This window comes from Lipophrys pholis, assembly GCF_963383615.2.
Source record: "Lipophrys pholis genome assembly, chromosome: 4".
Taxonomy (NCBI): domain Eukaryota; kingdom Metazoa; phylum Chordata; class Actinopteri; order Blenniiformes; family Blenniidae; genus Lipophrys; species Lipophrys pholis.
In genome coordinates this window covers 27,585,108-27,599,763 of record NC_137637.1, presented here as the reverse complement: position 1 = coordinate 27,599,763, position 14,656 = coordinate 27,585,108, and the positions used below count along the sequence as shown (strand labels likewise).

The following is a 14,656-nucleotide window of genomic DNA, read 5'->3' as shown; positions in this document are numbered from 1 at the left end:
TTGGCAGATGATCGAGGTTCAAGCTATAATTTTCATCAGTGGACACTTTCAAAACTCTTCTCTAACTTTACTGGAGGAGAAAAATTTCAGCTATAAAAAAATCCTTCACTTCTTTTAAATTGCCAAAACAAATCAGGCTTATGGCTTTTTTTTTTTTTTCTTTTTTTTTTTTAATCTTAATCTTCACTTTGCTGGACATAAGCATGAATTTCATGTCTCAAGATGAAACGGCTATTCTGAAATTGACCGCCAATATTTTTCAATGTTGGCATGATGTAGAGCAGGGATGGGAAACTTTGGCCATGGTGAGGACCACCGAAATGTCGTCCTTTCTACCAGAGGGCCAAAGTGTAAAGGACAGTCTAACAATGAAAGAGAACTGGAGCTAATCCGAGAAGTTAACCCGATGGTTTTGAATTAAGGCGATTGAAACATGACTGCATGTTATCATTTCCATCCTAAAATTAGTTTTACAACATTTAAAGAATAACTGCAATTGATGGTGGATGCACGTGTGGTTAATTGCCCTTCTTCCTCGACACAGCATTGCATCTCCACACCTCTGTTGCTCATTCATCATCTGTACGTGTCCCTTTGGGTTGCATGAAGGGCGGATTTTGAAATATGGTCTGTGGCAAAAACAAAACTAGCTTCTCCATGTTGCATGAAACCTTGTAAGTTCCAGTTGAGGCACCAGGTCTAGAAGCTTGCAAGGTTTTTTTACTGCGGTGTACTGCTTACATAAACCCTCTACTGACTCATCGCTCGCAGTATGTTTTCAGTAAGCGTACGAGTTTTAGTTGATACAACTGGCAAACTGAGGTGTTGCGATTGCTTCGATATATAAGAAAGGAGGACACTTACTACTGTCGCGCGCCAACATTTAAGTCAATGTTGTTACCTCAAATCTTGAGAGGGCGGATGCTTCCTTCTTTCTCGGGACTCCACGCATGACAGTAGACAACAAGCACACCATCCAGGCAGGAATGCACAGACTCGGATTCTTTTCAGCTGAAGATTTTGAACAGCGTAAACACAGGCCTTGTGTCAAATGTGGCATTAATGAGTTTCCACAAGCCAAGGAAGTCCGAGGAGATAGTCCAACAACTGTCACAGCCGCAAGCACAATGTCGGCATTGTGGATTCAAGCATTTCTGTAATGCAGCCGAATGTGCAACACGTCCCTAAGAGCATGTACTATACTGGTGTTGATGAGTATGTCGATAACCGCCCCGCTGAACTAAAATCCTTACGCTGTTGACCGCATGCATGAGGAAACCATAGATCTTTACTGCGTGCTCAGACAGGCGCCTCTGTGGGAACAAGCTTCTGCTCAGTGCCGTGTAACTTTTCTTTCTGCTGAAGCGTTTTGGAACAATTAAAAGATTTATATACAAGCTTATTGTAAAAATGCTTTGTAAACACAAAGTGCTGTAGTGGATGTTTGATCTGAAGTGAACATGAACATTGTTAATAAACTATTTTTGAGACAAGGTGAGACTGCTTTCCTCTCACTTTTTTTTTTTTTTTTTTTTTTAAAAGAAAACTGAACTGATATCAAAGTGGATGATTTAACAAACATGTTTTTACTTTTTCACTCACATATTCTATATAGGGCACGCCACAGAAATGACGAGTTTATTGGCGCAACAGGTAAACTTGCTATACATACTGTTAAAAGTACATTTTGATATTTAAAGTTTAGTCGTATTGTTAGTGGTGGCATGGAACTGTAGAGGTTGGCATTCTATCCTCACAGTGAGAAGTTCACTTTGACTCCAGAAATTTTATCAGTTTTTTCCAAGAATCAACCATGAAAAACTGTTACTTTGCGAGTAAAAGGAGAAGAGTTTTGCCTCCATGAGTGCCAACATAATAAAAAAAACAACTAAATATTGTTTCAAAAACTGATTAAATATAAGTTGGGACGCTTGTCATGAGGTTCCCTCACGTGTTCCAACTCGTCCTACTTGATGGGAACATTTGGAAACGTGTGGAGCTTGGAAAAAAAAAAAAATGTTGCTTGTGACAAAGGTTATAGTTCAATTTAAGTGCCTTGTGGTTAAATCAATTCTTTATGATTTAAAATGAGATCGCGATTTAAACAAAATACTTTCTCATTGGTTATTATACCACATCCAACTGAAAGATAAATATAAAAACACGTGTGGATGTTTGCTCAAAGACGTCTCGCACACAGATGCAAGACAACGATTAGAAACAGAGGTCTCTTTATTTCATGAAAATATCCAAACAGTTCATACAAAAGCCAGACAATGCTCTTATAAGGCAATTTGCTCTCATAAATTGAGGTATAGAAAGGAAATGTGGAAAAAAAAAAGATTTTCTTCATGTATTTAGTGAATGCTGGTATCTGATGCATTGTTAATGCTCGTTCTTCCATCCAGGATCCACAAACTGCTGGAGGGCACTCTCCTCTTCAGCTTTAGGACCTACAACAACAACAACAACAACAACAACAACAAAAAACAGAGACATAAAAGTTTATTTTGAGGATTGTGAAAGCCAGGATGAATGTTTGGCTGCAGTGCTTTTACAACTACAGTTGATCTGTCACATGTTTACGGAGATTTAAGAAAATGTTATTTTCCATCCTCGGGCAACCTTTTGAATCCCTTCATAAATCTCCAAATACATGTAAGAAAATCCCCCATGCCTTGATTTTAAGGTACATGTTCATGATTCTAGCACACAGAACACAACAGTCGCAGCCACAGCCAAGAGATTGAAAAGCTGCCTTTCTAAAATAATCAGGAACATCAGCGATGCACTAACATTCCGGATCAACGCAGATCTTCAGGGTTGCCAGTCTCGACACGATGTCTCCTTCCCCCTCTGCGTCCTTGAAGTCAAAGCCGGTGTAGCCCCTCTCCTCCACACAGTAGCTAATGAATCTGCAAATCAGGGAAAAAGCAAAAACAAACAAACACTGATGAGAGAACGCGACAGTTTTCATAACTTAAACTTTTAAAAAACTGAACAGTCGAAATGTCCAATACTGGAACCGGCCGCATTGTTTTTAAAGACAAGGTTTCATCTTGATAACCACAGTGTGTTCTTCGAAATATGAGTCTTGTGTTTGTTCCTCGGGGGGTTTTCACACCTGTCAGCGCAGACAAAATCTTCCATTTGAAGCATTGTGGTTTGCTTTAAGCACCTTCACATCTACTTTTTCCCCTCTGGAAGACGCACAGCCTGGTTGAGCGTCCATCACCACGGAGCATGACAGCATGGTCAGTGCCATGTTACCACGGCGAGTACAGGGCTTTTCCTAAGAGTGCTACTTTGTGCAGCTCGTTGAATAAAGTTCGCCCTTCCTGCCCTGCATGGTAGCAGCCTCCATTGTGAGTGTGAGTGAGTGTGTGTGAATGTAATTAACGATGTAAAAGCACTTTGGGGCTGCTCACGCAGTTGAAAAAGCGCTATACAAGTGAAGTCCATTTTAAATTCACCATTTTTCTGCACATAACATTAGCGAGACACTTTAATATGTTCTGCACAAATTGACGCTTTACCTTAAAGCCACTGAAGCCTCTTTCTACCAAAACACAGCAGACACAACACTGTTCTCATGAGTTGTGTGCATATGAAGTTGCCAAACAAATTATTATCGAGGCATTAAATGTGGGTTTGACTGCAGCCCTGCAACATGTTTGATTATAAGTGACATGCTGACAGAGTGAGTGTGCAAGGCAATTGCTGCACAGTCTGGTGCCGCACAGCACCACAGTGCCACTGGAAGTGAGAACATCTCCTCAACCTGTTGAGGTTCACACATTCGCACAGTCCCGAAACTCAAATGGGTCGACCTGAAAACAGCAGGTGTGAAAGCAGCCGCCCATGCTGCCAAAACACCCCATGTGTCCTGCTTTTGTCTTACTTGTTCCAGGTCGGGTCTTTGTTGAGGATCACGGGGTTTCCCACGACAATGAGCAGGGATCTGGCTCTCGTCACGGCCACATTGAACCTCTGCAAGTAAACGCGCAGATGCATGTAAAAAACAAAACAAACAAAAAAATTTTTTTGATAACACAATGATACTGAACCAGTGATTATTGAGCAGGTTTCAATAAGGCTGAAGACAGCGTGTGACTGACCTTTTCATTCGACAGAAATCCAATGTTGAAGTCGTTGTCCATCCTGACGTAGTTGATGCTGCTTCGGACCGCAGACACCATGATGATCCTCCTCTCCTGTCCCTGGAACTCTTCCACAGAACCAACCTGACACCGTGAGGAGAAGACGACAGTTGGAAAAGTGCAACCATGTCATTCACAATACAATCCCACCTTAAAGAAGCTCCCACTTTACAGTAAATAGTCACAAAATGTTGACTTATAAAGTGGCCTGCGAGTCTTCTATGACAATCAGTCATTCTGTTACACCATTTAAAAAGAAGAGGAGTGAGCTTATAAGTATTTTCATTTAGTTGTAATCAAACTATTTTAGCTTTTAAAAAAAACATGGTTGGATTATATATGTCGGGTTTTCCTGACGAAGGATCATGCATTAAGCGCTGCAATGCCAACCTTCAGCTCTTTGACATCATCCCATTTACTCAGCGCTGGAACTGAGCGCAGGGCCTTTCGTATTTTTTCAACCTGTTGGGGAAAATAAATGTGTTAATGTGGATTAATTACCAATTACAAAGATGCTTTTAAACACACTAAGACCATGCAGGCTCACTTGTTTCCTGTAGGGGGCGATGATGCCGATGTCTTTTGCAGAGAGCTTGGGGAGGCCCTTCTTTCCTTGAGTTTCCATCAGTTTGGTGAGGTAGTCGACCAGGACTTCGATCTCAGACACATTGAAGAAAGACGGACTGTTGGCCTCTCGCTCATCTTTTCCCATCACTCCGTGGAAGATCACTGGGAAACCCTTGAACGACAGCGAGCAGGTAAATGTTATCCATCTGGTTCAAATGCTGTTTGGTGATGATCGAAACTGTCCAAATCATGTCCAAATGATTCACGCAAACACTCCCACATGTATCCATCTATCTACTTTATCCAGTCCAGAGTACCTGGAGGCAACAGACATTGAACAAACGTCTCCGCTCTATCACAGGGCTAAAATAGATCCTCTAAAACTCACACACATGGAGACAATTCAGATTCCTCAAATTAACTAAGCTTAATCTCTTTGGGATTGTAAAAGGAAACCAGACAAGTTGGGCGTATAAGGAGAACAGAATCCAAACAGCGTCCTCCTACAGCGAGAAATGAAAACCACTATATCACTGTTTCATCACATTTCCACAACTAGGATCAATAAACATGTTGGTCGAGTTACATTTTTATGGTTAAATTGTCAAATCGTATCATCATCATTTGAAGATCATGGGTTTTTTTTTTTTTTATTATTTGAATACATCAGTTTATACAAATACATATTAATACAGGAATGGCTCATATAACGGCAAAATGCTTCCTTAAAAATATCATTTCAATACTATTTCAGGAATCCCTTGCATATATCTATGTGTACTCTTTGAATCAACAATTCTAAATGACAAAACAGTTTTTGTACTTCAGTTATTAAAGAACAAAGTAATTCAATGCTATTTCGTGTTGAATCAGATTATAAAGTCAATGGTGACGTCTAACAGTTTTATTAATTTGTTGTGTCAGCGCAGCTTCCTCGACTTCATTTACTTTACCTCAGTGCAATTATATTTTTTTGCTGTTCCAATTAAATTCATGCTCCATATGATTTTCTAAATGAGTTTTCTTTTGATTACATAAACCAAACTACTTTTGTCTCCTGGTTTCTGTGTTCAACATATCTTTTCTTATTAAGCCTCTTCCAATTATAATTTAATGGGACGTTGTGGCAGTTTTAAAATCACACAAAGTAAATAAAACTTTCAAAAGGCAATAACAGCATATTTGTATCACTTATCTGAAGGTAGAGATAAAGTCTTTTATCTATTCATGAAGGACACTGCATTTTAACTGTAACAATATAACGTTTCTTTTTTTCTTTCTGATATGGTTATTTATTCGTTATCCGTTTTTATTCCACCTGTCGTCGTAAATGTGAGTTGTAATAATAACGTGCCTTTTAAGCAAACTATCACGTAGAATTGGAATGGGAATGGTTGTTTTTCCTTTACCTTTTTGGGAAGGTATTCCCATTTGCAGTAGGTCTCGCGCTCCCACTGATCGGCAAACACCTGCAGTTCTTTCTCATAAAACAGCTCGTTGGGGATCTTCAGGATGGCAGCATGAGACCTGAGTGAAAACCAAGAATAAAACAGACGCTGAGGAGTTATTAGGAATGAAGACTGCCGAACGCGATAAATTCAACTCAAACAAACCAAAGAAAGATGACGAAGAGACAGACCTGTAGTTTCGCAGCAGCTTGGTGACAAAGCGCGTGTCAAAGTGTCCGGAGTCCGAACTTCTCTGATACAGAGCGTTATGATTCATCAGCCTCTCCAGCAGAGAAAGTCCTGAAGAGCGTTTTGAAATGTCAAACTAATTACACGCTAAATATATATAACTTTGATCTGGATTGAGCATGTTCGAGACGAATACAAAATCAATCGCCGACGTATGCGACAGTGGGCGTTACCGAGTTCATACTGCGACGCAAGAGGAGACCGAAGGATTGGCCCGAGCTGCTTTGGATCTCCTGCCAGCACCAGCTGACCTTTTTCTGCACTGAGTAGACCTGGAAAAAAGTAAACAACAAACAAGTCAGTGCAAACACTTCATACCCCGCTCCAGTTCTGTCCCCGTTTCCGTGAAAAAAACCCTCAAAACTATCACTGTGCCTTTTGGAAGATATAAAACAAGGACATTGATTCCTAATTATTTGTCTGCAACGTGGTTAAAAGTTACAACTCGGCAAAAATAAGAGCATGACAAAGTAAGTTTAAAGAAGTTATCGTGGGGAGAAACTGATAAGGTGGAGAAAGAGAGAAAACTGAGGAAGAAAGGAATCAAGCGGGGAATTGAAAAACATGAGTGGAATATAAAGTATTACATGATAAATGAATACATAAACAAACATAAAAGTGAAGAGAAAAAAAAACTGAATTAAAATTTTTTATGCAATCTATTGAAAAGATAAAACCAACAGAGAAACATTTTGAGAGTGACTGATAAGGTTTGCAAATTAAAAAAAACCCAACAACAACAGAGCTCCAAAAGCAAGTGAAATGCCTCTCTATATCACTACTTCCAGTTACTAACAAACTGCAGCGTTAGTCCGAGTTGGCAGCGATCGGGAGTTTGTGTGCTTTCAGGGACGAGACGAGAGAAGTGGAAGCTGGAACAGTCACAGCAGAGTGCGAGAGCAGAAATCTGCTCAGTGTTTCACAGACAGACTGTCCGTGTCTTCATAAATACAGACAGCGAAGCTTTAGATAAGGTTCTTTATTGTGTGGCGCAATACATCATGTTGATACTCATGCACTAAGTTTGAGACATGAAGGGTTTTTTTTTTTTTTGGAGTATAGTCGACATAACTCAGAATTTACCTGCAATAGCAATAACGCACTCAGGCTCCACAGCCTGACCTGCTTCATCCACAAACACATGAGAGAAATGTCCGACTGGGATTCCTCCAGAAACGATCCTAAGCACACAACAGAAACTTGAACATGGCTCCAAAACACAAACGATGTAGACGAATAGAGGAAATAAACATTGTGCTACATGCAAGCAGACCGGTTCTCACCTTCCAGCACTGACCAGAGTGGTAACGACGACTGTGTACTTCATCAGAGTTTCTTTCTCTGGAAACACAAAGCTCTCTTGTCCCTCATCCCAGTTGCTGTATTTCTGAAAGAGGCCAAAGACATGACAGTGAAAACTGTCCATTCATCCACTATTTGAAACATTTTGGCTGTGAGAATTATTTAAATTTCTATTTCAGTTGTTTCAAATTATTTTCACTCACTTTTTCATTCAATATAGGAGCTCAGAAAATATACATTTTTCATGACGGGTTTGAGTGTGTGCAGAGAAAAACATCTGGCAGTCGGTAACTCGAGAGGCAGCATTTGAATTAACAGAAGCACATTATCCATTTGCATGACACCATAAAGTGCATGTAATGACTGATCCTGACTCATCTAGTGATTCTGCAGAAATCCTGGTTTAACCTGCTGAGAAATATCTTAACTTTCAGTTTCACTTTGTATTCTTCTTGTATCAGGATGAAAACAGCGGGTGTGATCATAAGCCACGGACGCTCACCAGGAGGCTCTCGGGGACACTCCTTGGATCTCGGCTGGTGGCGTACACGCGGTACACCTTGTGTGGATCCATGTGGACCATCAGTCTCTCACAGATCAAGTCACCGGCACTGTTGGAAGGCGCACAGGCGAGGATGTGGGCCAACGGATCCGCTCTGCTCACCTGTTAAAGCAAGGGCAGTCAAATCACCCCTTGATAAAGTAACGCTTGTATGGGAAATATCTAAAAAAAAAAAAAAGTTTGTAGGGCTCGCTCCTGACTGTGGCTCAGAAGGTCCAAGGTTTCAGATCAAACAACCGCAAGTAAATCGTATTGAGGAAACATTACCAGTCGCCTTGTTTCAAAAAAATAATGCAATAAAAAGAGGATCATTGCTGAATATTACAATCTTCTTACAATCAACTTCAACCACAGACATGTTTCAAGATTCTCAGTCCACAGGCTCAACCATGAAGGACATGTGAAACATGCTAATATAATATATGAATATGACAAATGCTTCATGTAAAATGAAACAGTGAACTGACTTTTCCTCAATTGGCAAACAACACCTCTTTGAAGAAAATCAGAATTATGTTAACACAAAGGTTTATACAGTTTCATAACGAAAGAGCTGTGAGATACAAACATGGATTTTTTTTCCCTAATTGGCTGCAAGGTTTGTGCAGAGTTTGCATCTTCTCCTTGTGCGTGCATGTGTTTGAGGATAAATGACGACTTTGAATTGCCCGTAGTTGTGACTGTGAGTGTGTGTGTGTGATTATTTGCTTCCAGCGCCATGCAACTCTGAGCTAGATCAAACCATCGAGAAAAAAAATGGATGGAACTTGAGATTATCCTCAACTGTCAACCATTCATCTTTTACAAAAGAATCATGTTGGGGTTTTATCTTGATCAGATATGGCAAACCGCAAATTAACAAGGAGCTGCTGACAGATTGCTATAGCTGTGTAAAATCTTATTGGGTATACAAGATCATATGATATTATATGATACTATTAATCAGTACCTGATTCATGGCTTCAACCAGAGTGATCGTCTTTCCGGTTCCCGGAGGCCCAAACACAAGATGAGGCGCCGGCTTTGAAGCTCCAGCGACGATTCGCTGGACTGCAGCGTGTTGCTCCGGGTTGTTTTCCAGCTGACGGTTGAACATCCTGGAATATGATGAGCAATTCGATTTTGCAACACAGATGGAGAGCTTTAAAATATGGGCGTATTCTGAGCTAAAGCAAAACAATCAGAATGTGCTTGGAACATCTAATCATATATCTCGCGCTGACCTTATTCTCAGCTGATCCAATCAAGTGCTTGACGATAAGGTATCGTTTGGCGTCTTTTCAGCCTCTTGAAACTAAGTTTAAGCCTCTTTTCTCGACAATGCTTACCGGTGTTTCTGTGTTTGTAAATTATAGTGTTGACAAAAATAGACACCAGACCTGAGTTTCGGCATGGGAACACTCGCTGCTGCTGCACCAGATGGAAACAGCACCTCTCCGAGCTGGTGGTTCACTGCCAAGTCGACCGCCCGGTGCTGCAGCCTCAAAGGGAACCGGTTCAAAGTGAACTCCACCTCAAACTTCATGTTACTGATAAACATCTGCAGCAGCCTGAAATCATTAAATGAAAGTGGTTCAAATGTGGCTTTGGTGCTTTAATCAATGTAACTCAAGACACTAAAGAAAACAAACCATTTGATACCTATACACACACACACACACAAGCGTCACTAAATGAATGAATTTTGTTGATTTTTGAGTAAAACAACAAAATTCAACAGCTTTTAATACAATAGCATGAGATGAATAGATAAAGGTTGATCATACAACTGTGAAATAATAAGAGATGAGTTAAAAGGCGCTACCAAAAAGGTGAGTTTTATTGTTCATGTTTATAAATGTCAACATTTTTGGCCGGTCTTTGCTCCACTGGGAGGTTGTTCAAGCAAGTTGGAGCCTCAGTGATTGAGACAATGTTCACACTGCAGGCAAAAGTGACCCTAAGCCAACTTATAGGGCCTTTTATGACTTTTGATGATAAAATGTGATGTTTTTCCAAAGGGCACGCTCAGTCTGAACTGCCATGTAACTCATGAAGTCTTTGAATGTAAATCATTAATTTAACTTTGAAATCAGTGAAGTGAAACAGGCGTTAATAATTCTCCACTGGGGGCAGGATCACATTTAAACAATGGATGAAACTCTGCGTCCAAACATGCCTCCTGTACAGAGGCAGCAGCCAGTGTTAAAACTTGAGCTCTCATCTTTCAGATCTGAACTGAACATCAAGACCTGCAGTGTGAACGTGTCCTACGAGCAGCGCCACCAAGTCTTCTTGACACGCTTTTGTGAACAATTTAAAACGAGAAACCAGCGGATCTCAGGACTCGTCCAGCTTCACTTTCAAGTCTCGCACGTCCTCATCCGAGCGCTCACCTTTTTGAGAAGCCCAGCTTCACACTATCCAGCTCCACTCTGTGAACATATCCGGTGTACACAGTGATCGGCTGGACTGTGTCCTCAGATTTGGACACCCTCAGACAATCTCCTCGCAGTACAGATGGCCGGTTCTCAGCGACACCGGGAACCTGTTAAGAGTTCAGAACTGCCAGGTCACCTTCGCACAGCTTGTTTCACGTCACTGAAGAGCATGAGCTGCAGTACTGATTCGGAAAGATTTGGAAACATTTGCACGTTGTTTGAATATAGTAGAATAATTCTTAGTATTACTACATCCAAATGGCATCCTCACATTAGATCATTACATATTTTAGATATCATTACAAAGTTAGAATCAGGCAATGATAAATGCATACATTCAGCTATTGCTCGTTAGAAGCTGCTCCAAACTAAATGTCCCCCAGTGCGAAATTATTAAAACTGTATTTAAAATAGGATGATTTTACCCTGAGCGTGAGGAGTTTTCGGTTGCTTTGGTCTTGATTCATGGTTTGATTGTGGAGGTCATACTTCCTGATGTCCACCTCCATCTGGATCTCCTCCAGGTGCAGCAGGAGGTGATATCGGTGACAGTAGTTCTTCATCTTCAGAGGACTGTTGAGGAGACTCCTGCGCACACAGCATGGACACAAGCCTCATGCTTCATGGTGGCTACAGCCACAAAATAAGGGAAAAATGCAACGAATGTGGTCACTTTCTTACTTTACAGCAACAATTTTTTCTCTGGCGGTCGGAGAAAGGTACTCGGAGTCCTCGATCCTCTGTTTCGCCAGTTCCTTCAGGTAAATGGGGTACTTGAAGTGGCCTAACTTCACAGCGGTCTTCAAATGCTGGACAACAGAACTGCAATGAAACACCGAAACGGCGACAAGCATTAATTAAACACAACCTCAAGATTCATTCAGTGATCTCAAACACAAAGGAGGAATATAAACCCACTAATTAAATGCAGACACAATTCCATTAAGTGCAGCATTGTAGTGCATCGATTCATTGACCATAACAGCAATATGCTTCGAAACACACCACGCCAGAATCTTTCTGTTTTATCAACGTACTTCTCTGGTGGCACTCCGTCCACGATCACGGTGTTCACGGGCCTATATGGGAACACATGAAGTTTTTTATAGGGAGCCACAGGCCCCAGCTCCACTGCCAGCGGGGTCTGAGCCACGGCCTCCATCTCACGGACAACGCAGAAGGGCGTCGACTCGGGCAAATCCGGGCAGAACTCAAAGTACATGGTGGCAGGAAAATATCCATAGTGGCTCAACCTGTAGTTAACCACAACTTCATAACTCTCTCCTGCAAACAAATACATTGATGAAGGAATTAAAATACACCAAATGAACATGTGTGTTCTATGTTTACAAAATGTGTAAAGAGCAAAGTTTGGAGTTTTAGAAAAAGAAAACAAAAAAAAACTTCATAAGTGATTTATCTTAACAGTAATTTGGACAAATTATTTCTTAAGAATACGTTTGTTTGCTTTTTGTAGTCTGCGTCGTCTCACTGAGGGAATCATCACGACGATAAGAGAAGTCAGTAACGATTAGCTTGACTTTCCTTTTTTACGATGGCGACATAAAAGTGTAGATGTAAAGTTACACGAATGTATGTATAAATAAAAGTGGGTATTTAAAAGGCAGATAAATTTAGCATCTCACCGGGACAGAGGAACAGTGGACAGGCTCTCGTCACCCTCCGCTCATCCTCCAGAGTGAAACAGCGAATCCGGTGCAGGGCGGTGTAGTAGGTGAAGTGGATGCAGTCTGTGCCCTTGTTGACAATGTGAAACCTGACGACAAACAACTCCCCCAGACGAGCCACGGTGAGGTGCACCTTTCCATCAGTCCCTGCAGGGTCCGAAGTGATCTCAATGCCGCCTTTGTCAGCCATAAGTTCTTTCCTGTGATGAGCGACATGAGGAAAAAATAACACACATAGTCAACAGAGTGTAGAAGGATGCTAAAGTCGGAGCGTCCTTGTGAGCCTTCAGTCTACTGCAAAACTTCCACCGATTTCATTTAAGAACTAGTTCCTGCCTTCAGCAGTTAAATTAGAGTCGACAGTGGCAGACCAGGGCCGCACGGTGGTGCAGTGGTTAGCAATCTTGTCACACAGTATGGAATACTGTGTGGAAGTTTGCATGTTTTCCCTGTACACCAGATAGTTTTCTTCCATAGACTAAAAATATGCATTGCATGTGACTATATCTCTGTGTTCACCCTGTGATGGACTAGTGATTTATCCAGAGTGCACTCTGCCATCGCCTGTGTTCAGCTGCGATCGTGGCTGGATGGATGGAACCACAACTTCAGGAGTGTTATAAAAAAAAAAAAAAAAAAGTGAAAAAGAAAATGCATGAGCCATCAAAACGTTTATGAGACTCTTTAATCAGGGGTGCTTCTTATGACTGTCACGTGATGTTTGCATATTGCATTAGCGCCACATTGCTTACTAAGGCACATTTTATTACCTGTTTACCTTCAGCTTGTGAAGGATTTGTGTGACCAGCTTCTTCTTGGGGGTGAGTACAGGTGTGTCCGGTGCTGAGGAGGGTGGGGGTACCTCTGCAGGCCTCTGGGGGTCGGGCTGGGGGGCCCGGGGCCTCCTCCACTGGTCACAATACACCCGGACCTACCACAACAACACCACCACCACCACCACAATGTCTAGATTTTAGATCCATCAACAGATGATGACAGGCAAAACCTCTCAGGAAGTGAGAGCACACGAGAGGTGCAACCCGCAGGTCGTGTCTTACCTGAGGTTTGGCATTTATGTAGATTTTCCCTTGTTTTATGTGGGCTTTGTTGAATTTCACGAGAGCATACATGACACTGGCGAAGGGTGCATCTTTAATGCCTTGCCTGTGGACACGGACAGGAGAAACATGAGCGCCCAGAGGCTGAACTGTGTAGTCGAAATGCCCCCCCACACACACTTTTTTTTTTTTTACAGCTTACCTGCGCTTGAACTCGGAGTTGTAGATGTCTCGTAGTTCCCGTTTGCTGTTGTTTATTATTCGGTCTCCGAGGAATTCAATGAAGTCCAGCCCGGACTCGAGCGACTCTTTGAGCGACGACGGCATGTCGGCGCGTTGTGTTTTGTTTCACAGGCCGCTGACTGAAAGTGAGGAAGTACATCTGCTGACAAACTACCGCCGCGTTTCCTCAACTCATGACGTGTGGGTGGCCGCTAAAGCGCTTCAAAAGCCGGGACGGGTCCACAGGTTGGGAGTTTTGCTGTGTTCCAGGTGTGTGTTCACAGTGCGGCGGTATTCAGCGCCGATTTCCAAAACATTTGGTAGTCTAAAACTACCTCCTGATCTTCTATACGTCTACTCTTCCGCGCATTCAGCGCAACACGCAGGCAGGTGAATGCACGCCAATGGTCCCAAGTTAGGGAGAATCTATAAATGTATTAGACGAAAGCAAAGACACCGCCACGACAGAATCGGGTAATAATTGAAAACCAAAGCATTCGATGGCAACGATACCGTATCTGGATGCTTTATTTAAGGACTGAAAGTATATTCTCAAGAGTTTCTAATTCAATAATAAGTTGTACGCTTTCTTCTTCACCTGTGCTGGTTGACGCTCCCTGCACTACAGTCGTTACATAATTTCATTGAAGCAGTACAAAACAGGATTGGAGCTCCTGTCAGGTTTAAAAGCGTTAGTCATGTCGGTAAATAACTAAACAAATGGCAGTGAAACATTGCAGTGAAAGCTTGCTACCTACTGCAAACAATATTACATAATTATGTGAACCATACCGTGAGGTTTAGTTTGTGCAGACATGCACACTGAAGGCTGCAGATACTCTGAAACTAACAGGCTTAGAATAACATGACAAATTCATTGTGGCTGGGAGGATATCAGATGGCATCTTCTGGTTCATAACCTTTTTTTTTTCTCTTTTAAGTGCATTTTAACATGTTTATAAAGTAAACTTACAGATCAT

At 41.7% G+C, this 14,656-nt stretch overlaps 1 protein-coding gene across 1 annotated transcript; it reads right to left on the bottom strand.

Annotated features, from left to right (window-relative positions):
• Positions 1-2,209: 2,209 nt before the first annotated feature.
• On the bottom strand, positions 2,210-14,072 carry mov10a (Mov10 RNA helicase a). The gene is made up of 22 exons (XM_080462222.1): positions 13,657-14,072; positions 13,455-13,560; positions 13,167-13,327; positions 12,355-12,596; positions 11,746-11,992; positions 11,390-11,530; positions 11,134-11,296; positions 10,664-10,815; positions 9,668-9,838; positions 9,238-9,385; positions 8,229-8,390; positions 7,708-7,811; positions 7,508-7,605; positions 6,598-6,696; positions 6,367-6,475; positions 6,137-6,254; positions 4,708-4,899; positions 4,551-4,622; positions 4,119-4,244; positions 3,902-3,990; positions 2,797-2,915; positions 2,210-2,453 (listed from the first exon to the last, which is right to left on the bottom strand). The coding sequence occupies exons 1-22, from the start codon at positions 13,779-13,781 to the stop codon at positions 2,386-2,388; spliced, it is 3,012 nt and encodes a 1,003-aa protein (XP_080318348.1). The 5' UTR covers positions 13,782-14,072; the 3' UTR covers positions 2,210-2,385.
• Positions 14,073-14,656: the final 584 nt, after the last annotated feature.